The 25326-nt window shown below is 39.9% G+C and overlaps 1 protein-coding gene across 7 annotated transcripts in view; it reads left to right on the forward strand.

The window, feature by feature from the left end:
* The window catches only part of SH3KBP1 (SH3 domain containing kinase binding protein 1), a 225589-nt gene that overhangs the window by 89720 nt on the left and 110543 nt on the right, over positions 1–25326 (forward strand). For all 7 annotated transcript variants that reach the window (XM_030020196.2, XM_030020198.2, XM_041124841.1 and 4 more), the window contains one exon: positions 20869–20975. In XM_030020196.2, coding sequence (XP_029876056.1) covers positions 20869–20975 — 107 coding nt within the window. The remainder of the gene's footprint in view (positions 1–20868; positions 20976–25326) is intronic.

Genomic DNA, 25326 nt, shown 5'->3' on the forward strand with positions numbered 1-25326 from the left:
AAACTTTAAACCCAGACAGATTTTTTTTTTTTTTAATTATTTTAAGGTGAAGGAGTTTCTTTTAATGTACCTCAATTGCTCTGTCAGCTTGAGTAGTCCTCCACTTACATTGTTATTTCTATGCAAATGGATATTCTCCTATATGTTGTATGAAAAACCCACTAAAAATTGGAAACTGATAGTGCCGGAAAAATAGTAAACCTGATAAAGTGTTTTCAAATGCACAAAGTGCATTTTGAGCACTTTTTTACAAATAAAAGTAACATTATTGCACAAACACATCAGCATAACAGCTGACAGTAGTTTTGTAATAGACTGTATGATTCGGAAGGAGAGGGTGAGCAGGCAAGTAGTGATGGGTGTACAGATGCCACCAAAAAGGTTATCAAGGTGGCAAGGTATGAAACCAGCCTGCTTGCCTTGCCTGACTTCAGAAGTCTGGAAAACGCTTGTTTAAGGAAAACAGAACAAAAAAAGAGAGGGACAGTAAACTAGAAGAAATTGCTCAGTTCAACATGGAGGCCTCCAGCCTGTTGATTATCATGACATTAAGGAGTCTTAGGCAGTGTCCCACTGAAAGTTTGTGGAGGTGGCCCAGTGCTAAAACACGGGGATAGAAGTAGTTTGTGTGAACTGCTGCTCTGGGGAAAAAAGATAAGTGTTAAGGAAAGGTTTGGTGGCAGGTTCAGTAGGGGATCTTGGGTGCCGTTGCATCCTTGGATGGCGTTAGGAGAGCTCTGCAACTGGATTCCAGGAATTCGCTAGTTTTGCAGGAAGTTTCATCCTTGCAGAGATCAGAACTGACACAAAGTCATCACTACTCACAGCATGTTGTCAGAAGCAGAAATGGTTGTGACCCTGGAGGCAGAGCCGAAGGGTGTTAGGGTGAAGAATCACACAAGTATGACATGCCCAGATGTATCATGGTGGGGGGAAATCTGGGTCAGCTACTGGATGAGGGACTTGCAGCAAGCAAAGCAACAGAGGTTTTTGATGGGAAGTTATGTACAGCTTAGAAGTTGGCATTTGGTACAATGTAGTAAGACTGGGTTATTTCTGTATAGAAATCTTTCAGTGTCTAATTTCAAACCCACTGAAAACTAGCAAAAATCGGAAGATAAAAGGTGAGTGAAGATCATTAGAAAGATGGTTCGCAACAGATCCCTTGACTAGGAGACAGAATGTTTAATTTGTTAATCACTTCCTATTCTAAATTTTATATAGGAAGTTACCATGCCACAAGTAGAGAATAAAATTACGGAAATTAAAAGGCGGGCAAGCTCTTAGTATAAAGATACAAAACCCAGCAAGCACCTGTTCTGCAGTCAGGTTATAGAAAGTTTTGTGCCAAAAAACTGGGCATGCAAGTGTAAACTGACCGTGTCTGGAAGAAGCAGAGTTATTAAAATCCAGTGCATAAATTTGTCTGAACTGTCTGCCTCTTCTGTGTTCTGGGGCTTCCCCACCGTTTGCATTGTGAAATTCATTGCTTAATGCAAGTGTGGCACACTGCTTAAGTGGTTATTTGAAGTTTATTTAGAAAAATAATGCAAGCTACAGCATCTTCGGGACCAAAGGCTATTTAATGTGGGAATGGACACTTTCTGGGCTTTGTTGTCCCCAGTGTAAAGGAGAAAGCTCTTTAATAGCTATCTCAGTATGTAAGGTATTAAAGATTACATTAGATTTCCACCTAGGCTTTTCAGTATAAATACTGGACCTAACATAGAGAAACTACTACTACACTGAAGAATATATTTTTTAATAAATTCAGGGAAGGCAGACAACTATGTGCACACAATAGAGAAAGCAACGAGGATTTTATTTTCTTCCTTACTCTTCTTGTCTAGTTCTTAAAACGCAAAATGTAGTGTGGTAGATAGAACTGCTTTTGAAATAAAAATTGAACTGAGTCCTTGGAGAGAAAAAGACAAATTTGTGATAAAGAGATTCTTCATAGGTGCCATATATCTTCATGGAAACTTCCTTTTTCAGATCCTGTAGGAAACCTATTATAAAACTCATTTCAGAATGTGAAGGGTCTGTTGTAATTTTCTGAATCAAATTTATTTAAAGTGTAAAATTGGTTCTGCTAACATCCCTGTGTTCCGAGAAGATTGCTATCTGTCCCACAGGCCCACGTAAAGGAAGAGAAGAGGTAAGAAGTTTACTTCCCCCTTCAAGCAGTCCACCCTTGGTGAAGAGGGTAACTGCAGCTCCGAGGAGGCAGACAGTGTTCAGGGAGATGGGCAACGTAGCCCCCATGTTGCTAGTCCAGATCCCACTCCAGGGAAGCCGTTTGCAGCAAGTGACTGGCGTATGCCCCAACCCCCTGTCTTAGTTTAGTGTGAAGGAGCTGGACTCAAATACTGGTTTGCGTATGAGGAAAGGGTCATACTGGAATCGTCCAGCAAAGAGAGTGTCGTCCTTTGACAATCTGGATGCCTTTGCCACTAGGAGTTTTATTCCAGTTTCCTAATGGAACAAATCTTGTTTGAGAGCATCTGTTCATTTGCCCTCTTCCCCTTGATTTTTTGGGACGGTCTGGACAGTACCAGCTAGAGTTGACAGAAGAGTAGGGATCTTTAATGCATTTATAGGAACATGATAGTTCTTTTAAAATTGAAAGCTGAATAGAGGAACATGGCACAAATTAGTGCTCCTAACTGAATGAAAACCTCCATTTTGAGAGGCAGCAGCCGGTGGCCAAGTCACTGAGGTGTGCTGGCCAGTCAGTCAGTACCGGTGTTGCTCTGCAGCAGTCCCAGCACCTACTGCCGCTTTCCCAGCCGCGCGGGTATAGGATACAAGGGGAAGCTGGGGCAAGGGGTGGTGGGGGCGGGTAGAGGTCGAGGTGATTAGAAGGGACTGGGAGCAAATCCATGGTTCTCCAAGCTTCATTAGTTGTGCTGCTTATGAAGCAACCTTTAGAGGCTTTTGGATGCCCTGTTCCTCATACAAAGATTAAATAATTCAGTAATATGCAGATATACATTAAAGTTTTGCATATTTCTAAGCACACAATTCTTTTTTTCACTCACCTTATGCCACCTTTGTCAACATACAAAGAGGAGCGAAAATGTGGAAGTTTACCTTCCTGATTAAGAATAAAAATAAACAGACAGTAGCTCTGGAGTATTTTTGATCTAATGATGAAGGCTTCATTTCCCCTTGTATTCCAGTTACCTGAATGGAAGTCTTATTGGTTAACAAGCAAGAGAGGAATGAAAAGTGCTGAAGAGAGGCTGTCTGCAGCTCCCTAGTGAAATGCCAGTCCTCGTAGTCTACAGTTCTAGTATGTGCTGTCTGATCCCAAGTGGCATTTGCTGCAGACAAGATCCTAAGGGAGTTTGGTTCAGCCTGGTGAGCTGGAGGATGGGTTGTACTAACATGAAGTTTGTAAACAAGGAAAGGCATCAAATATATGAAATCAAGTTTCTGTGGGTTTGCTGACAGCTCACACCTAGTTGCAATAATATACTTTGCTCTCAGCATCTTCGCCTGTCAGAGTCTGACTCATAGAAAGGAGAGAGCCTCAGAGCAGCTTGGTTAGATTTTACCAATTGAGCTGTAGACAAGGAAGATTAATAACAGAAATAATACAGAATCATGGGGCATAGGGAGTTTAAAGGGTAGCCTTAAAATAGAGTGTCAGCATAGCTGAGGTTGGAAGGCACTTCTGGAGATCGTCTAGGTCAACCCCCTGCTCTAGCAGGGTCAGCTAAAGCCAGTTGCCTAGGATCATGTCCAGTTAGGTTTTGAATATCTCCAAGGATGGAGACTCCACAACCTCTCTGGGCAACCTGTCCCAGCGTTTGACCAACCGCCCAGTAAAAAAAAAAAAAGGTAAGAAAAACATTAGCTATATTCCATTAACAACTAGAGATCCTGGTCCAGTCCTGGTCCAGTGAAATCCCTGCTTTCCTACTTTTCTGGTTGTTGGCCACATAGCAAGATGCTGTACAGACAGGAGCTTGTAGTCTCGAATGCTCAAGGCACAAGTCGTAAGTTATTGCAGAATGAAGCCACACCACGTCTCAGGCTAGTTTCTTAAAATGCAGACTTACTACTCTATATTTACAAAGACTTTTTGGAGGGGAGTGCTCTATAAAGTGTCATTGTACATGGAAGAAAAAGGTAAATGTGGACAGGATAAGAGGTTGTCAGGAAAGGCTGAAGGGAACATATTGTGGATGGAGTGACAGCACAGCTGAAAAAGCAAACAGGAGTGAATGTTAGCCATAGAGCCTGTTAGCCGATGCCAAAAGACTGGAAGGTCAAAGAGGTATTGTTATAATGCAGTGTCAAGCACTGCTCAAGTGTGTCTGCCTCTCTTGCCAGTGCTCTGCTATTAGAGCAGCATCTCTAGCATAGATGGCTCAGGTAACTGTCATCTCGTCAGCTGGTCCCAGTAATGCATTGTGTCCTTTAACTGGCAGCTTTAAACAGAGAAGCTTTTGGAGGCTTATGTGTGTTTCTATTGCTACCACATAGCTCCCATGCTGGACAGCACTGGAGCAATTTCATTTTCAATTGCCTGTCTTGAAAAATTTCTTTGGGTAATCATGCTATCAGTCCTTTATTTCTCACTTTCATCGCACTGTAGTCATTTAAAACAAAGGGTATATGTATGTAGACCAAAGATTAAAACAATGAGAAATCTGAATATGTGCAAGGTAACTAAGAGGTAAATACAGCCCTGGAGATCGGGGCAGGTGGCGTGAGTAGAAGAAAGCAATCAGTTAATGTGTGTTCAAAATTAGAAGATAGCAATGGTGCCTTTTATAAATAAACTGTTCCTGTATCATTTGAAATCAGCAGAGAAGCAGTCAGGAGGAGAGAGGGCAGATGATAAATGAATCATTTGCTTGCCTCCTTGAGATTCTTTTCTTTGCCAGCTTGAGATAACAGATGTCTTAAAGATTATGAATTCACAGGAAAATAACGCAAGACAATGGGCAGCCAAGACAGTATTCTGATAGTGTAAATATTTTGTCTCAAAATCTAGAAAAGCTCTTATATCAATGAATGACTTTGCTCACAAACATTTTGGTTCAAGGAGGCTTTCAACCAGGAGAAGCAGTTCTTCTGTATTTGGACTGTAGTCTGTTTTGTTAATTGTGATTCAGCCTTCAGTTACAGGCAAGTCAGCTGGCCATGGGGAAACGTGAAGCCTGATTGTCTGTTGTGCTATACATCAAATAGAGTGCTTTTTGCAGAACTTTGTGATCATTGGCGAGAACAAATTTCAAAGGACACTTGTCTTCTTTAACTGTATGAAATCTTCCAGTCAGCCTGTGTTTTCAGCTTCAGTAGGGTGCCATTTCTCTGCAGACACTATTCACTAGGTGAGGTTTTTGCCTTAATATGCTCATCTCTTCAGGGATAGCTAACTACCACCACCCAGGTCTGTATTGAAGATGCCAAAGAATACTTTAACCTGAGACTTGTTACAATAAAACTTTTGCAACCCAAAACAAACATGACAGTCTATTTTTTGTGGGTTTCTACGTTGAGAACACTCTGCGTTTAAAATACTGGAAACAGAATAAGATGTGAAGTAATTATTCTGACTCAGAAAAGGGAGTATTTATATACTCCCACTTTAAGAAAAAGGCTAGATACATTGGTGAATATTTTATCATTCATGTGGATCTCTGTGCTAACTGAAGTGAAAACCGAAGGACTGACATTTCTGCAGCGGCTGCCAATACTATGTACTGTGAAAGAAGGGCCCATGTTTGCATAGACTCTCTGGGTTTATCTGCAAGCAAACATGTCGCCGTGAAGTGCGATGTTCTGTACTGGAGAGGTGGTCTTCGGTCAGGCAGACTCTGTGGCTCTGTCTTCCTCTATTTCCACATACAAATTTGGCTTTGTTCACTAAGCTATTTGGAGTTCAGAGGTCTTTTACATGCATACATACCCATTGCAAATTGATTTGCAAGAGCATGTTCAGTCTCACAGTGAAGGCCAAATGGTCATCAGATTTGCTGTCATCCCAGCTTCAGGTTAAACTTGATCTGTTGAAAAAGGAGATGAAACAGTGCTGTGTTTGCTTTTGCCTGTTACTTCTGAGTCATCCACCTTACCACACTCAGTTTTCTAAGTATAAATACTCTCTTTGTCTTTACAAAAGGTTGTTTAAATTGGAGTTTCGGTGCAGGCTTCAGGTCTCTTAGTAGGTTTTAAGATACTGAACATCTGTGAACACCACAAAATAATAAAACAACAAGATAAGTGATCTAAGACCAGACAAAGAAATGTAATTGACTCAAAAAAAAGAAAAAAGACTTAAGTAATAAGTTACAGGCTTATTTCTGTAAATAAAAAAAAGTATGAATTACCTCAGAGGCAAGTAACTTATCAGATGTTTTGCATGCTTCAGCATCTGTCTTCAAAGGCAAAAGATAGTGAATTACGCAAAGCTTTACATATATTAATCTTTCCTTGCAGCACAAAGATATCAAGTATCTTTTGTGTGGTACTTGATCTAAAAATTTGTCTGAGATATGGAGTCCTAGATTTGCTTTTGTTATTTTTTCATCTTGGGTATTGATAGACATTTCTTCTACACTTAAATAAAGCTTTCTATGTTACTGAATTACCTTACTCTCTGGTTTTCAATAATGCAAGCAGCACACACTTTATAAGAACAGCCAGGGTTCATATTAGTTCCCAGGTGCTGCTTTTTGTGAAGATATTTAGACTGATATAAGTAGATTATTTAATATTTACAGATGACTATATCAGGGTATAGTGTAGCTCAGTAGTTCTGTAAGCAAACATGCTGCTGCTGTTTATAATGTACAAAATAATTTTAGCCCTGAGGACAAATATGAGCATTAGCCTGCAAGTGGAAGTTGTCTGTGGCTGCAGCTGTGCTGTGGGGATGCGCATGAACACAAGGCATGACCAAGAGGTGGCCAGGGGCAAGTAGGTTGAAATTGCTCGGTCATGCAACGGCTGCCTGTGGAAGCTGCATACTCCTTCTGTTCCCCTTCTCCAGGCAGCATCGAAGATTAACCAGAAAAAGCTGCTTTTAAAGCAAGATTTTAATGGGCATTTGTACCTGAAGTAGTCAGGTACAGCACATAATACAAGGGCTTTCAAAAGTGTTGAACCCTTAGTACTGAGGGTTCCTATGAGCATGTCTTGTCCCAATTGCTTGTGTGCCCATGTGCCTTTCCGTGTCCCTTTCTGCTCTACATCAAGAAGCTCCCTTGGGTAAGACCAACTTCCAGTATCATAGCTTCAACATTTGAAGAGGTGTGCGATGGCACTGGATTATGTACTTGGGCCTCTCTAAACGAATGCAAATACCATATTGAGACATAGCAATGCCTCCAGTGACTGATGCAGCAATTAAAACGTTTGGCTATTGCATTTTCTGTAATATATATGAAAGTAAAGGTGAAGCCATGAATGATCAGATGGTGGCAAGGTTTTCAGAGGCTTACATGTCCATAGTACTTAAATGAGAAGCATTTTTGTACAGGTTCTTCCAAACTGATGGAGGGGAATTGTAGACCGATTATGCATATCTGTGACCATATACACAGCTGGAATATAAGGTTAAACCTATGTTATCCTACTGTCAATCTGTATATTGAATAATTATAAGGAAACAGAACAGGAACTATGTTGCTGGGAAATTATTTAGTAATTGTAAATCTTGTAGGTAATGAAGTGCCAGGAGTATATTATGAAAAGTTGTGTGTATTTATTTTTTCGTACTTAAATAGTGGTTGCCTTTAGTTGGAGAAGAAGTTACAGAAGAATGCTTTATTATATTGACATTTTTAAGCAGCATGATTGATAACATTAATCACACAGACTCAGTCCCATAATTTTTCTGCTCTCATAAACGTAGAGTGTATCTGCAAAACACATCCATGTGTCCTTGTTTTTTTAAATTGCTTTATTTCATTATTGTAAACACAAAAATGCATCTGTGCAGAATTTGAGGGGTTGTTTTGGTCATGCAGGGAAACAGAATAAATAAGGAAGCAGTAAGAAAAAGTTGGGGAAGCAGAGTATTGTATAGTCGTGAGCAACAGTGTTTGGGTTGAGCACATAGGGGCCATTACTGTATCACTTGTACTGGTATCTTTTCTTGAGGATGTAAGATGCTCCATGTTTTCAGTTTTTCATTTATGCTGGAACAGCTCCTGTTCCCTGTTCTCCTGACTGAATCCAACTTAACTTTGAGTGACTTTCCCTTTTTGGTTCTGAGAGGGCAAGTATTTGGTGGCCCTTTTTTCCTCTTCCTTAATGTTGAGCAATTCCTCTTTTTTTTCTGTCTTTTTTTTTTTTTTTAATGCAGCTCAGAATTATATTCCACCATGTAGTTGATGCTTTGTTAAAAATTTAACTGTAGAAGAGATTTTACATAGTGCTTGAAAGATGTAGAAGCAGGGGTCTTTTAAAGTGAACTTAACCTTTTAGGTGCCTAAATATCTACGTATACTTGCAAATCTTTCCCATATTACTCTCATTTAATTATATTGGTTGTTATAACAAAATTAGGCCTCTGGGGTGGAAAAATGGGAATCTCCATACTGGAACCAGAGGTTAGTCATTTGTTGTGCAGCAAGGGAGATCAAGTAGTAACTAACAAGCTATTGGAAGAGATCATAACTGTTATTTAAGTTCTCTGGGTGTTCTGTATATAAAAATACATTTGTCTTTTGGCAACAAGCCTTCTGATCATCTTAACTATTCTGCCAACAGTCCTCCCCAATGCTAGGTGTTCTTCAGCAGTGAAATGACCTGCAAGTGTGTGTGAAAGTTGAATGAAATTAAATGAAGGTATAGTCATAAGGGAGAAAAATGCTGCCTACATGCCTCTCCTGGTTTTGCCTGGGATAGTTAATTTTCTTCTTAGTAGCTGGTACAGTGTGTTTTGGATTTAGTGTGAGAATACTGTTGATAACACACCGATGTTTTAGTTGTTGCTAAGTAGCGCTTATCCTAAGTTAAGGGTATTTCAGTTTCCCATGCTCTGCCAGCAAGCAGGTGCACAAGGAGCTGGGAGGGAGCATGGCCAGGACAGCTGACCCGAACTAGCCAAAGGGATATTCCATACCAGAGAACGTCATGCTCAGTATACAAACTGGGGGGAGTTGGCTGGGAAGGGCAGATTGCTGCTCGGGCATCGGTCAGCGCCTGGTGAGCAATTGCGTTGTGCATCACTTGTCTTTTCTTGGGTTGTTTGTTTGTTTTTATATTATTGTTGTTGTTGTTAGTATTACATTTTATTTTACTTTAGTTATTACATTGTTCTTATCTCAGCCCACGAGTTTTACATTTTTCTGATTCTCTCCCCTATCCCACTGGGTCGGGGGGGAGTGAGTGAGCGAGCAGCTGCCTGGTGCTTAGTTGCTGGCTGGGGTTAAACCACAACTATGCCAGCACCCGCAACATAAGTCAATGGACATAGTATAATTTAAAAGTTCTGCCTTTAGTGCCTAGTAAGTTTTTTGTAATAAAACTTATGCTTTAAAAGAAACAGTAGTATGTCTGGCTTCTGTCTGTCTGGACCGTCTAGTGAAGTACAGATGTCTGAGATTGCCTGAGAGGTACAAGGTGCAATCAGATCTGCTAATGAGCAAGTCTTCTGAGTTTCTTCATCACTTGCTTCCAGTTTTATTGGCAATGCACTAGTGGGGGGTGGCATAAGAATTATTCAATGACTGTTAATTTTGTTTGATGCAAGTCTTACCTGGAGTGTTTTACAGGCCTTTAGGAATGCATTTGTGTTTGGATAGATGCTCTTAAGCAAGGCAAACCAGTGGTTGGCAGGTGGACTTGCACTACAGTAGCCAATACTTTGAGAAGCTGAGATGCAGTAGGACTTCTCTAATTTGCTTCTTAGCTTCTGCCTGGGATCTCTCTACAGACCTGTGTAGGAACTCTTGTCAGAGTTTCTGGAAGGTAGTGAAGTTGTGGAGGTGCAACTAAGGAGCTAAACTGTCCTGAAGAACTTTTTCTTGTAAAAGGTGATGTACCAAAGATAAGCTCTGAAACTCAGGGTGAGGGAATTCAGCTGAGCATACCTGGAAGCAAGATAAAAATCTTAAGGGGGTTTGACATGAAATTACTGGGGTGCAGCATAATACCAACACTGTAAAGTTCAATGCTTAAACTAACTTCAGGAAGTGGAATCTTGTTCTCTGGTTTGCCAAGCCAAGTGCCACACTCCTCTTTCTGCAGCACTGAAGAAAATGTGTTGCTCACCACGGGCAATTTGATTTGTTACTGTTGATATGTGTGGTTGGTTTAGCATTAATGATCGCGGTCAAGCACATCCCTTACACTCAGGGCTAAAAACCTCTGGATGTGCTTAGTAGGAGAGGATTTTGAGGTATAAAGCCTGCTTCCCATGAGAACTAAAGGTACAAGGCACTAATGAGGAAATTCAACATTATACCTTTTGGCTCTTCTGATTAAACACCCTCTTGATAAATTGCAGCTTTTTGAATGCGTTAGACTCTTGTGAAAAAGTAAAAGGAAGAAGACCAAAATAACATGATCTGTGTGTGGCACCTTTTGAAAACGACACTATATTAAAGAACTAAATTGCTAGCAGCCTTCTTACCATGAGCCACCACTTTTAATAGTTCATCAGTTTAATTTAGTAAAAATGAATGCTTATAAATACCGCAGAGGCTTGTTTAACTGATGAGAACAACTAAGAAAATAAGGGAAAATTTCTGTGGCATTCAGAGTTTCTCACCACCAAAAGCTAAAGATGCTGCAGAGCTGGCTCCCCTTCTTCTCCAACATTGCCTGGTGTTGGTGTATGGTGACTTGCTGAAACAGATAGCCTTTTGGTTTGTTTCTTTTTTCCCATATGTTGCTCAGTTTTGGGGGATAGTGATACACATCTGATCTGCCTGATACAGAAAGACTTGTCCTGTGCTTGTGGAATGAACTATCCTGTGTGGATACTGTGGCACTATTCATTTCTGAGGATGTCGTGGAACAGTGAGTGTTAATTTTCACTTTCAGTACTGTGATACCTTTTGGGAAACCTATCTTCTGCTCAGCTGTCAGAGCTAATGGTGCCTGGGGCTTCAAAGGGCCAGCAGCAGCAAGAATAATTGATTTATTTAAATTTATCATATTTATTTATTGCTCTTCTGAACATGTATTCCTGGGCACTTGCGCAACCCTCAAATAACAAAGTATAGCATAACATGCCCTTTAAAACCGCAGGTTATTTTGGATTATAGCATTTTCACAATGGTAGTTGAGAAATAATAACAAATCTTAACACGAGGAGTGCAATTGAGGGCTGCTCCTGGTGTGTTTTCCTTTTAGCAGAGCTGAAGGACAGGTAGTTGTATAACCTCGCACACTGAGCTGCTGTGTGTCAGCAGCCCAGCGAGCAGCCCTGCCACAGCTCTGTTCACTGCAAGGTTTTGAAAATGTCATGGCTTAATTGCCATGGGAGACACATGCCTGAGTGTTTCTGCCCAAGTGACTACTGGTCTCGGTGTTAGTGTTGCAGAATCAGACCCATTACACCAGACTGGGTGAGTCATTTTCCCAGTTTACCAGGGCATCTCCTAGCTTCATGTGTTAGCTTCCTAGAATTTAGGATTTGTCTGGGCTTGTGTTCCAAGGCAAATTTAATGTAGCTTCCTGGATTTTAGGAACACTGCTGAACAGGAGAGTGAAGTGTCTGCTCTGTCTGTGGATGTGTTAATATTTTTTGTTTAACTTTGTTACCTTTAATTGCTTCAAAATGAGTATTTAAATTGTATAGATATTCTATAGGAAAACAAGATTGTAGGTTAAAAACCTGACTGATGTTCTAAGTGCCCAAGAGTTTTGGTTTTTGTTAAGTGTTGTAGATTTATTGCATGTGTTGATTGTGTAATAGCTGTCACGAGTGCAGCAACCAGAAAATTGGTTGCTGTATTTTTTGCATCTTTCCAACATTTCTTGAGGCATTTGTTTAATGTATGTTGTTACCTGTCAGAGTGAAAATAAAATCTTGACAATGGGGTTTTTTTGCCCTGATAAGAGAGGCTTACTTGAAACTGATGTAGCAGAGGTCAGAGTAAGACCTGCAATGTAATGTCATTACAGAGATTGAGAACCTGTCAAAAAGCACTGATACTCTGGTAGCTAAGAAGGAAGTAGCACAGTTGTTAGCATTCTTTAAGAAAAAGGCATACTTTTTAAAGCTGTTCTGGAAATTATTTTTTTTTAGTTAAGTTGGACAGAAATCAGCTTCAGGACAGCAAGCTTGTAGTACAAAGTTAGTATTTTTGAAGATTACTGTGTAGGGATCCATGTGGTTTGATCTAAATGCCTTTATTTATAGAATGGAGAACACAAAGTAAACTGAATGTGCATGGTGGTTCCACAAATTAGAGCTATTTGCTTTCATTTGCTGTATGTTAAGTGCTACTGTGCATAGACAATTTAAGCGGTGTGAATTATGTGATGGAACATAAGAGAAGTGGGAAAGATGCAACAGCAATTCATGTTTACTTTTGGTTTACTCAAATGGTTTCTCTAGAGATCAATACAAAAAAGCAGCAAAGAGCAAAGCAGTCGACCACTATCTCAAAACCTGGCTAACGGGATAATATTTTGGGATTATCCCATGACAGCATGAGATGTATGCAGAGAGAATAGAAAGAGAAAAGGCCTTTTATAGGCCATTCGCAAATCTTGTTGTGTTTCCATTCTTGCGTTTTGAAACTTCATCTGCTATCCAAGAAAGAATATTTCAAATTTGTGTATCTCTTCTTGCTCTTTATAAAAGCTAATTTGTTGCTACAGATATCTATTGCCTGCAGTATTTCTTAAAGCTCCTTATACAGTCATTTTGTATGAATTGTATGTTAGCCAGTGTGACAAACTCTTTTTGTAAAAGAAATCAAAATATACAGGCAAGTGCAAGATCTTGTGTTGGGTAATAGGTCCCCTCATGGCAACAAGTGCTAATTGCATAAGGGGTGGTGGGGCACGCCAGAGCCAGGCAGTGGGACCTAGTGCATGTGGCAGTGAACTAAGTCCCAAAATTACGGACGACCGGGGCAAGCCATTCTGTTGCAATATGCCTTGGCTTGCCCAGTGTTACAATGAGGACAGAAGCATTTGCTGCTCCTTGGAATGTACTGCTTGTGAAAGGCACTAGGCGAGAGCAGCAAATTGTTATTTTTGAGAACGGCAAGCGAACGGGTCATTTGGCAAAAGCTGGTGTAAAGGCACCAAGTGCTGCTGAGGAATATTTTTGCATCTCTGGAAGCAGGTGAGAAGCTGAGCGAGCTTGTCCAGTCTTTATCAGGATTGTGTAACTGCTTTTAAAGTACAGTTTAAAAAGCCTGTTTGAAACTCTGTCATCAAGTTCCAATTTTCATCTTGTGATGGAGCGTTTCACCTGTAATGCTAATCCAAAATAATCATTTACACTATGAAGTTTAAAAGATACATGTACTAGAACTAGTAGCTTTGATAAGCATACATATTGTCAGTTCTGCATGTGGTTGAGTTAATGTGTAGTTTCAAACTGTGTTTTACACTTTCCCCCTAAAAGATAGAGTACAAAATATGCAGCTTGTATGGCAAGGCCAAGTGTTCCTGTTGGAGTTTGGACTTGCTTTGTCTCATTTCCTGGTGATGATTTGACTGCGTTCTTGATGTTGCACTTGCAGAAGTTTCTACGCCTTTGATATGCATTTTAAAACTTTCAGACTCAGAAAGAAAAATATTTTGGTGTATAGTTAAACTGTGCAAGTGTCTTTTGAGTTTGTTTACAGTTACTTTTCTAGCATTTCCTTCTGCTTTGGGTTAGGCTTAAATAAAGATCTCGGCTTCACTAGTATTTCAGTTCTGTCTGTCAAACGCACAAGCCTGGCTCCTGAAGTGTGCTCCACTTCTCAGTTAATTAATGGTTTTCTCCTAAAACCATATGACCACTGGTGGTACCACGTTGCTCTAAGTTGCTTCCAGTAATTACTGCTGTTATGCAAAAGACTCATACACGGTAAATGGCCTGGATATTACTGCATGTTTTTCACAAAAGAATGAATTCGCTGAACAATATGCGGTTTGTTGTTATTCTGACAGAGGCTTTCAGGTTCCTCACAGACAAATCTTGGTCATAAAATTCAGAGCAGCAGCCAGATGGCTGAAACCTGGAAGTGTTGCTGTGGAGTCTAGCAAGGGAAAACCTACTCCTCAGTAACAGTAGAACATGAACACACTCAGAGTAATATATTACTAGCAGTGATGGCATATTGCATTGTGGCTTAGTTGTGCTTAATGGAGTCCTGCAATCTCTGATTCAGCTGCATGCATCAGTTCATCTGCTTGTCGAAAAACACAGCAGCTTTACACAACCCGTTTGGTAGAGTCCTGGAAGCACCTCAGATATTCCGTCTCCCCTCACCCCTCCTTGCAGTTTATCTTTCTCTTCTCTGGTATATTTATGTCACAAATTAAAAAACAAAACAAAACAAAACCAAAACAAAACCAACCAGCCAACCAAAAAAAAAAACCCAAACCAAACAAAAAAACCCCCAACACTTCCCCCCTGCCAGAAAAAAAAAGTATTCACACCCAGCTTACTTCTGTTTTCTGCTAGACAGGGAACAAACGTACTTCAGCAGGGTTTTGTTGTCATCCATCCAAAAGCATTCACCCTTCTAACAGCATGTGGGTGATGAGAGAGTTGGAATTGGCATGTCACATCCCAGGGCAGAAAAATACTGCCAAAATTCTCCAGGAAAAGAAGGAAATTGGAACTTGACAATTCCGGTGCCTTTTAAAATCAGAATTGTATTTCTGCTAGTGGGTGGATATAAGATGGTGGAGTCCTTGTGTTGTGGAAGATAGTGACAGAATCCACATCTGAAGTATCTTAACACTATCTTCAATATACTGTTAAAAAGCCATTGAAAAATTTAACATTTTTAATGCTAACTATCTCTTTGCTCTTGATTAGGTAATTTCTGTTTCTCAAAAGCATCTACTGAAGGTAGTAGTTTTAAGAAGAGTTTTTCTCAGAAGTAAGCCTGTAGCTCAACCTTTTTCTTAACATTTGCATTTTAATATACACAATTCAATGATTTATAACCAAAAAAAAAGGTGATACAGTAACCATCTAGGCTGGCAGTCCAAATCAGCTGTACCAGAACTCCATCAGTACCACTAAAATCAATAACATGCAACCTAAAAGCATGTATGTAATCTCTTAGTTGTACAATAGTTGCCTTTTGTCTTCTTGCATGTTAAATTTAGAACGGGTTTCTAGCTGAGTCATATCACACCCCAGCTTGCCTGATCAGGAGAGACTGTGCACAGAACCAGTTCCCCCCAGCTACAGATACACCTTTGAAAGCTGGAAGGATGGGAGGTGCAGCTGAGGCTGATGGGCAGATGATGCCGTGTGCAGGGAAATCTGACAGAGAAGACGGGAAACTTTTCCTCCAAGTTGTCATTTTCCTCCTAATAGCCTTGCCTGAAAGGGGCTTCTTTGCCAAACGGTTTTACTGAGTTCAGTCACTTTGCGTCTCTTTGAAGGGTGGCCCAGTGGATCTCAGTTTCCTTCCGTGGTTCACCTGAGCCTGCCACCCAGCAAGCCCGCAGTAGAGGGAAGTCCGTGGGTCTGCAGAAGCTGCTGTGTCCTTTAGCGTCTGAAATGTTTTAGATGTGGCAGAAATGTCCTTAGGCTCCTCACGGTGCAAACCTTGACTTATTCCCCAACCTAACCCATGCAATTTCCATAGCAACACTCCTTTATTAAAAAACAATAATAAGAGAAATCCAGGAACAATTGGGTTGGATTGTTTGCCTGAGCCACAATGATAGTGATACATCTCTTTTTAAAAGAGATCCAATTACAAAACTGTGGGACCTAGTTTTGAAGAGATTGTCAGCTATTTAGGTATAACTTTTGTCAGCAGGGAGAGGGACATACATTTGCTCCATGGGTCTGTTCTCCAACGGTTTTTATTGAATGTAGTTTTTTGACTGTATAGAATAGTTGTACTGTGTTATGAAATGGATTGCTGTCCTTGTTCTTTTGTGGTGGGGAAAAAAGCAGATTATTATGTAGAGTTGATGGACCTTCTGTTAGTGAAGTTAACCATGTGGTTTTCACTGACAGGTCAGGCTACAAAGACATTGGCATCAGTGAAAAGTAGGCTCTGTAGACACCACCATCTAACCCGCTCATACATGCACACATTTATAGAAACAGCTGTTTCATGACAGAGGTCTTAAGTTTAAAAAAACAGTTTGGATTTGAAAATTCCAGTTCATTTTTAAGTAGTTTACTTCCTAGCTACTCTGCTGCTGCCGCACTTTTCATCTAACCCCGCGTTGTCAGTGTGTGACCTTTCCTGGGTCCGATGGCAGCATGTAAGTACCCGTGTGACTTCTTGTGTAGCGATGCCTCAGCTTCTGCTGCCCCTTACAAAGGTAAGCATTGAAGCCTTGTCATTGCCTCTTTTTTTATTTTCATTGCTAGTGCCAGAAGGGTGTTTAGCTATCTAGAAATCAGTGCCCTCTCTTGCATGTGTACAGCTGGAGGAAGCCCCTTTATGGTCTCCTGCTGTCACAGGCAACCACAGCATTTTTAGAATCTGATCAGACACCACTCTGAAATGAGTTGGATTTGTGCCCTTGGAGATTTGTTTGTTTCAAGTTTCTAAATATACGTTCATTCCTCTTTCCATTTGACTTAACTTTAGACCTTTTAAAGTTAGATGTTGAGGTCTGATCCAACCATACCAGTAGAAAAAGGCACCTCCAGAGAGTCATTCACCTGATGTATTTTAGTTGTCTAATTTACAGGGACACTAAGTACCCTCTGGGGGTATTGGGTTCTCTCCACTCCTGAGTGATGGGCTCAGATTTAGACACCTGACTGAGGGACACCTACAACGAGATAGGTGAATCTTAGGATGAAGACCAAAAGGAGCTGGTTTAGCAAAGCCTGTTGTTTACCCTGCTAAGCTACCAGGTTTTGCTCTGGGCGAAGGTGTTTGGGGAGTGGTCGGAGAAGCAGTTCACCTCTCAGGGCAGAGGGAGCAGTAGCCTCAGGTGGGGTGAGCAGGAGTTGGCAACCAACAGCTGAAAATAAGGAGGCAACCAGCATCGCTCTTAAGGTGCATCGTGACATGACACCTTCGGCAATGCGTGCGAGGTCCATTCTCTTTCCTCCCTCGCCAGATCTGCAGACGCTTTGTAAGGGTTCGGTGCCTTTGACGCAGCCCTTACAGGGAGCGGAGCAGAGTCAGGCATGCTCGGCGGCACCGGTGTTGAGGTCTTGGTGCCATCGCTTCAGATGCAATATGCTTTGAGTCACTGGTTTGTTAGCCCCCTTGTACAGGCACAGAAAATTCTCAGTAGCTGCCTGGTTTGTTTTAAGAATGGACTGCACAAACTAGGCGTGTGAATTTTTTTTCCTTCGAGGTTTATTATAACTATGTAAATGGGAGCCAGTGTTTTTTACAAGGGTGAGTGATGTTATTTCTGTATGATAGCTTGTTCCGAATACAGTGTAGCTCGGTTAGTTCCCAGCCTGCAGCTCATAGGCGTTTTGCCTTCAAAACACTTCTGATGTGGTGCCACAGCTACCAGAGGTGAAAAAGCCTAGAACTGCGACCAGCAGGCAGTGCCGTGTTACCTGCAGCAGCTTACTTGCTACAAATTATTATACATGGGCCAGTAAAAGTTCACTGATCCTTTTTTTTTTTCCTTCTTTTAAGCCTTTCAAAACCCAGTGAGGACTTTGCAGCACACCTTTTCTGATTTTAAAGTAGTGGGTTTATTACCTGCCTTTTCACCACGCGGTAACTTCACCTGCAAGTAACTCAGTTTATGCTCAAGTGTGAAGAAAAATGAAAAAAACCTCCAAGAAAATATTTTCTTCATCAATTTACAAGTAAGAAAAAAATGGATTAGATTAGAAAGTACCTGCAGTCTTCATTGCAGAATTGCTGCCCTATATAGTTTAAAATTAACTTTACATCAATCAGTCAGATTACTTACATTTTAGAGGCGCAAAGTACCATTTAGATCTCGGATTACTAGCAGTTAAAGCATAGACTGTATAATACTCTGCAATAAGTGGCAATATTAGCAAAAGGGGAAATGGCAAGAGAAGACCAAGAGTTGAGTGTTTCTGCCTAAAATGCTTGTTAGTTGTCTTATAGGTCTTCCTGGTTCCTGACCATGCTGCCTTTGGAGTCTTTGTGCTGGTTAAGAAACAGACAAAAAATCGGTGATGCTGAGGTGGGAATATTGCATTTGCAAAACCAAGAGTTTTTCTTTACTAACGGCTTTTGTATACACATGGCTTGGTTACTTGTGACATCTTTTCCTGTCAGCTCTGTTTTCTTGGAAAGCTCATACTGCTGTATTACCCAAGTTGCTTTAGCGTAAGAAAAAAGAGATACGCCTTGACTGTAGAGCTCTTCACACAACTCGTGCTCTGCTCAAGTACTCCAAACATTAGCATGCACATGGGGTCCAGCAGCATCTTCTCCTTAAAACCAAAGGCATTTGCTGCTGGATCTGTTGTCTTGCATTAGACCAGAGGGAGGAACTAGTTGGTACATCGAGTCTATGCCTCTTGTTGGCTTGCTACTCTCCATTTAGGTATTTCTTTAGTGAAAGATCGGGGAGGAGAGGGAGACCAGCAAGACAGCCATGAGACTAATGGAGATAAATGCAGACTTTCGCTACATTTTCTATACAGTAATAAAAAAAACTTTATGGGGTGGGAGGGGGAAGGATTCGTACAGTTCTGTTATTAACATCCAGAATTGTGTTTACTTCTTACTTTCTTAGCAATCTTAAAAATATTCTCCAAGAGTCACACAATATTGATTATTAAATAGGGTGGCAACTGACATCTGTCACATTAGGTAACATCAGCACATCAGTTGCTACTTGATGTTAGAAATCATAGTGGGAATGTTATCTTTAGGGAAAATAGCCGGCCTCTTTTGCACAGTGAAAGAAGCACTCGGTATGGAAGGTATTTATTATATTTAAGTTATTTTGAACGCAGCTGCGTAAAGTTGTCATTTAGGACCATTTTAGTTTAGATGGTGAAGAACGAACAGTCATCTGTAGGTGGAAAAAATAGCCAATTTGAGCGAGTTTGGTTACATTGCATTAAGGTATTAATTTTAACATTCAAAAAGCTGCCACTCATGCAGGATTGCAGTGGCTGTGAAAAAGACTGTCAGAAAGCCAAATTCAATGGCTTCCCTTCTCCCTTCTTTCTCTAGTTTCAATTAATAGATTAGAAAAAAAAAATCTGTAACTTTTTATTACTGTTCACCCTAGAGCAGGATTATCAAGACATGTTGCAGGGGAAATAGTAGACTGACCATAAGATCCATTCCTGTAATTTAATGTCAGATTAAGGCTGTTCTTGGACAGTGTTTACACAACCGATTTGGTGTGTATTGAGCATGTTTAACAGTTAAGAGAAATAGCATAAGAGAAGGTACATTTATTTGTTTAGAGTGTGTGTATATATGTTTGTGTGGATATGTGTATATAAATAATACAAGATAGTATGGTTTATACATTGCACATCTTTTAGAGAAGAGGAAGTAATCAGTGAATCCTGTGTTTTGAATGATTTCTCTCTTCCTACCTTCTCCTCCTCCACCACATTCCAACATGGTCATGATTCATGTCAGTAAGTTGTCCTTCAGCTAACAGAGGCCTCGCAGCAAGCTCTGGCAACTTGATTTAGGGAAGTTCTCTCATCCGCTCTGCTACAAATCGTACAACTGTAATTATATGTAAGCCAGCGAATCTGGCAAATGGCTCTGGAACTGAACCTTTTCATTTATCTGTCTGTCTTAAAACTGTGATGGCAGAAGGGTCAAGTGAAGGGTCTTACTTTTATTCAGAGCTATGAATTCAAGCCTCTCTCCACTCACGCATCCAAAGATGCACCTTCATACCGGCTTCTCATGGGAGCCTGGACAGCCAAGCTGAAGAGAAAGATGGCTGGTAACATCATTTCCAGTAGCTGGTTGATTATCAAAATTAGCCTGTCTTAACCACCCTAACCCAATGACACGCCTAGCTTGGGGGGTCCTTTGGAATGAGTTTTCCTTCCATTTTCTTTAATCCGATATTAGTGCATAAAGATGTACCTTACAAATACGTGTGCATACATACATATATAACTGATGTGTGTGTGTGTGTGTATATCTGTAAAAGAAAAAACAAATAAATATATATATATATATATATAAAAGGTTAGTGAGATAATTGTACACCTGTGAAAGAGTTGTGGAGAAAAAGATACAGGACAAAATAATCAGTTGAGAGCTTATTTCCATACGAGCAAAAGCCACAGGGTTTTGGATCCCTTCCTCACCCCTCCAGTTCCTGGGTTTGCCTACATCATGTGTATAGAGCATTAGCCTAGAAGCGAAATCATATCAAATACACCTGGAAAGATCCTCTGAGTAAAGTTTGTCCATCCTGTCACTGGGAAGCACAATCTATTACTTAAATTTTGGCTCTTAAATATTATTACAGAAAGGAAAAAAATCCCCACAATTTATTTACATTTATTAATTACATTGAATTATAAAAATAGTTGAGAGAAATAATATGCACCAGAAATCTTTTGTAAAGAATTTGTTGGGGGGGGGAGGGTTGGTTTTTGTAAATTAATTTTTTGTAATTAATTCTGTTCATAAATTTAATTCTAGGCAGATATACTAAGCATTACAAAAATTCAGATTCTTTTAATAGTGCTCAAAGAATAATATTTCATCTTTAATCATTTCCCCTGGCTTGTGTTTGGCATGGAATTTTGTTTTAGTTTTACAATTTCCCTGTTTCCTTCATTTCCACCAGGAGAGAGAAACAGAAGAAGAAGATGTCAGGTGGCTTTCAGTTATATGCCTCAAAATGAAGATGAACTGGAATTAAAAGTTGGTGACATCATTGAAGTTGTGGGAGAGGTGAGCAGATCTTTAATGGAATATACACACATGCAGTTCTGACATACCTTCTGCATGCTGAGCACTTAGATACAGTGTGTTTTAAGACATAATTTAAACCAGACATTTTTCTTCTCTGATATACTGACCCGTCTGGTTTGGGTTACTGTCAGGGGTGAAGGGATGTGGGTGGTTGCTTATGGATTTTGTGAGGGTTTTTTTTCCCCATAGCATTTCTGCTGGTTTTACTTGATCAGTTGACACTTCTGAGTTCTGTTCAGGCAAAAAGCTTGAAGTTTGTGCTACAGGGCTCTTGAGTTTGTATCTCTGAAGAACCAACATTATAGCAGAAGAAGCTGTTCCCAATTTTAGTAAGCCAGTCACAGGGAAGAATTATCTTTACAGAGTTAAACACATTTAAGAAATTTACTTGAAGCCCTCTGGAGTTCAGCCATGACATTCAGCTTCTGTCATCTTTGCCTGTAAATTTTAACAATTTCATTTTAGTTATAAAGAACCAACACAAAACAAAACAAACAAAAAAAAAAACCCCCAACAAATTCTTTAGAGACTTAAGATGCACTTATTTTGGGTGGAAAATGAATGCACATGTCTTAGAAGGACTGGGACCAAATTATGCAAGCTTGGACAGAGATACAGAAATTTTCTTTTCATGGGTGAATGTGGTTGCAGGATCAAGGAATGCTGTTCACTCCCAATACCTTCAGTTTTTTTCCATCAGAGATTTTAGAAATATCTTCTTGAGCTTAATAGCATGAGGACCAAAAGTCAAAATGCTAACATGAATCCTTTAAGTAGAATGCATTCAAACTCATTTAGTCTTTATTCACTTAGCTTTAAAAAGATCTAAGACCTTAGTCTGCTCAAGCAGCCAATAAAAGGTGTGTTTCAGCTTGTATCATTTACTTGTTGGATTTTTTTTTCCCTGTGACTCAGCAGCTAGTAAGTCAACATTTATTTTCTTGTCAAGGTTATATGGTTAGTTTTCTTTTTCCTGCATCTGTCACTTAATAAATCAGTTCTAAAAGAATATAAATTCTACTGCAATCTACATGACATCCAGCATTTTCTTATGAGAGATTAAATTCTCACATCTGAATGTAAGAAGCTTACTGATCACTGGTTTTCCTTTAACCTAGCTGCGCACGCTAGCTCTGCGCATCATTCTTCCTGGAATCAGACATGATGTGTCTCTTAACTAACCTTATTCTGTCTGTGAGCAGAATTGTAATGGGGGATGTCAAGGTTGTAAGATATTTAAGAGAATATTTTGAAGACAATGTAAACCTGATATTATAATGAGTTTCACGGCAGCACAAGCCGTTTTCATCGCATAATTTTAAGTATATTTGACCTCACATGGCCACACTAATATCTTCCGTCAGTTGCCCTACTTAAAACTTTTAAGTCTGTGTCTTTCAAGAGTAAAGTGATAGAATAAAACCCCTTCCTAGTATCCAGCCAACAAATTAACTCCACCGAATAAGTTGTATGATTAAATAATTTAGATGAGACACTAGACTTCTCTTATGAAATGCATCTCCTGTCTTCTTGTAACTTTGAACAACTTAATTATAAATAACAGATTTATTTAAATCCAAATAAGACTGAAAATGTTTGCATTAAAATTGAAAGATGTAGAACTAGGAAAGTGAAACATTCCTGTACTTGCATGTCTGTGCTTATAGTTAGGGGCTTGTTTTTTGAAACCCACTTGGATTGCCGATTACAGACTTTGTAGTCTTAATCTCATAATTGTACCTTGAAGTGCTACTGTTGAAGAAACCATTGACAACTTGCGGATTCTAAGGTTTTAGAAAATATATTATGTAGGGCTGCTTTTTTGATTGGCAGTCCTAAAGAATGTCATACTGGAATTAGTTCTACTGTAGTGTGGAAGAGGATTGCTCATGGCTAGCTTGAACCACTGGCCATAAGTAAATGCCGAAGAAGAACAGCTAACACAGGTGAGGCTGTGCCCACTTTGAGCTTACAAAATACCCTGTTCTGTCAGCTACTGAAACATAAGCTTTGCCTCAGGCATCATCCGGTGCATTCATGTGATCCAGGACGTTGTCTGACTCTTCTGGGTGGAACTAGGTCAGCTGGTGAAAGAGGGAAGGTAAAGGAATTTAGAGAAAAATTTCTCAGCACCTCAGGAAGTGTTGTTGTGACCTGTGTTTTCTGTCATGGTTGATACCAAGCAGTTGATGTTGAATATTGGCCTTTACTACTTTCTCTTCTGCCCTTATCGTGGTAGTGCTAATTCCTTGAAAAAGTAGGGCAGAATTTTTCTTTTGAAACAGGAACTTTATCTGATGTAGAAGGCGGCACCAACCAATGTACTGACTTCATTGTTTACCCTTCTGCTTGTAGGTAATGCTGCACAAAGAGTCATTGCATTGAAATAGGATTCACAGTGTTTATGTCATTATACAATGCTCCTTATTTCAAATGATAAATGTTTGCCGTGAGGGACTTATTATTTAAAAAATATGGCTTCCTCAGTTGTGAAAATGGAGATTTTTTTGCAAGGGCCAAAATCATGCTGTGTTACTGTACAAAAGACCTCAAAACAACAGCAAAAAACCCCTCCCACTTAGGTGACAATGGGAGGCAAGTCTTGCAAAGTATCAATTTTGTTTACCATTACTCAAGATGAAAAACTGGATGATAGCATCTTCAGCATTATTTACAGTGGTTCAGTGGGTAACTGGAACATTAATGGTCATTCACTTTCCATTTCCAGTTGCTCCTTTCTCTTACCCCATCTTTTTATTCATGAGTAGAAGGTCTCAGATTCTCACAGGCAGTATGTTATTGTATCCTTCTAAGAAAGTTGCATCAGTTGAATTAATTTGTTTTAAATTGACTTAGATTAATAGTTTCAAATCTCTGTGGATTTCTGGTTAGTTGAAAATAAATCAATTCCTAACTGACTTAAGGCAAACTAAAACAGATACTGTTTAGATCAAAATACGGTAGATGTATCTTTATGTGGGTATTTAGCAAAAAAAGTGTTTAAAATGTCACTTATGGTTGACGACTCATTAAACTTCTCCTGTTGCAAAGAAAAGCTGGTTCCTGTTGTACTGTGCTAATTTGGCTTCATCCTTAAAGAAATGGGTTCTGCTCCTCCTCGAACCCCTTGAAGGTCACTGCCTCCAGCAAAGGGTTGGCAGAAGGGAATGCAAGTCTTCTCCTCAGCTGCCTCCATCAGTGCGCAAGTGTGTTTCCCCAGACCCCCAGTGAAGATGGGTTACACCGATATCACATGGTGACATGCTGAGGATGAGGATGTCTTCCCTTCTCCCACCTCTGCTTCAGGGTGCTAACCAACACCTGAGGTGTAGTAGCATCTAAAGCTGCCCCAGATCCTTCCTCCTCGTGCCAACAGATTGGATAAGATACTTTTTGAAAGGGTTTTTATGTCTGTGGTTGTGGTAGGTACAATTGGAAGTTCCTGGTGTGGCACAAGTGGTTTGGGGCTATACAGTGAATTGAAACAACAGCATCAGCAAGCTTGAGTTTTGAGATACTAGGCTTGTCACCGGCTAGATATCCTTGGAGGCTGTGTACGTTCAGAATTCACAGTTCCTTCCTATTTGTTCTGAATAGCCAGAAATTAATGATAATAAGATCAAGCATTTATCACAACAGATAAAATGGTTGTTGTTAAACTAGAGGTTCCTATAACTACACAGACACTGATACCCATGAGAAATTAATTAACAGACTTAAATTAAAAGTACATTTGAAACTAACAAGAGAAGCATTTTCATCATTGTTTATGTTCACATTTAATGTGTGATTGATAGTTTTTTGCTTGTCATTTTCCTAGCTCATTAGCTATAACTCTAATTACAGTTGTCCCAAAATACAACTGTAACTAATTGTCTTATTAAATGCAGATATCTGAATTCCAATTATGTTTCACCCTTAGACTTTCACGGAATGCCAGACAATTAACCTGTAGCATCAGAGTAAGGACATTTGGCATGTCATGCAACAGTTTTGAGCCTGCTTTCATTTGGGATTAGTCTGTTGTCGTGCTGCTATGTACCTTGTGGCCTCATCCTGCTGAGAAGTCAGTTTTTTGGCAATGTGTGGTACATGGAGTTAAGCTCACAACTAAGTCTTTGACTGAGGCATGCTGTAATACCACTGAGCTTATTCTTTGACTTTTAGTTAACATTGCCATATATTACATGATCAAATCCTGTAAGTAACTCATTTAAAATTATAAAAATGCAGACTGAATTTTTACAAATCTCTTGCTCCTTTGGGGCAAGGTTGATGGGGCTTTTTTGTTGTTGTTGTTACGAGATAAAGTGGTTCAACCCATTTATAA

The sequence above is a fragment of the Aquila chrysaetos genome, chromosome 7 (assembly GCF_900496995.4).
Source record: "Aquila chrysaetos chrysaetos chromosome 7, bAquChr1.4, whole genome shotgun sequence".
Lineage (NCBI taxonomy): Eukaryota > Metazoa > Chordata > Aves > Accipitriformes > Accipitridae > Aquila > Aquila chrysaetos.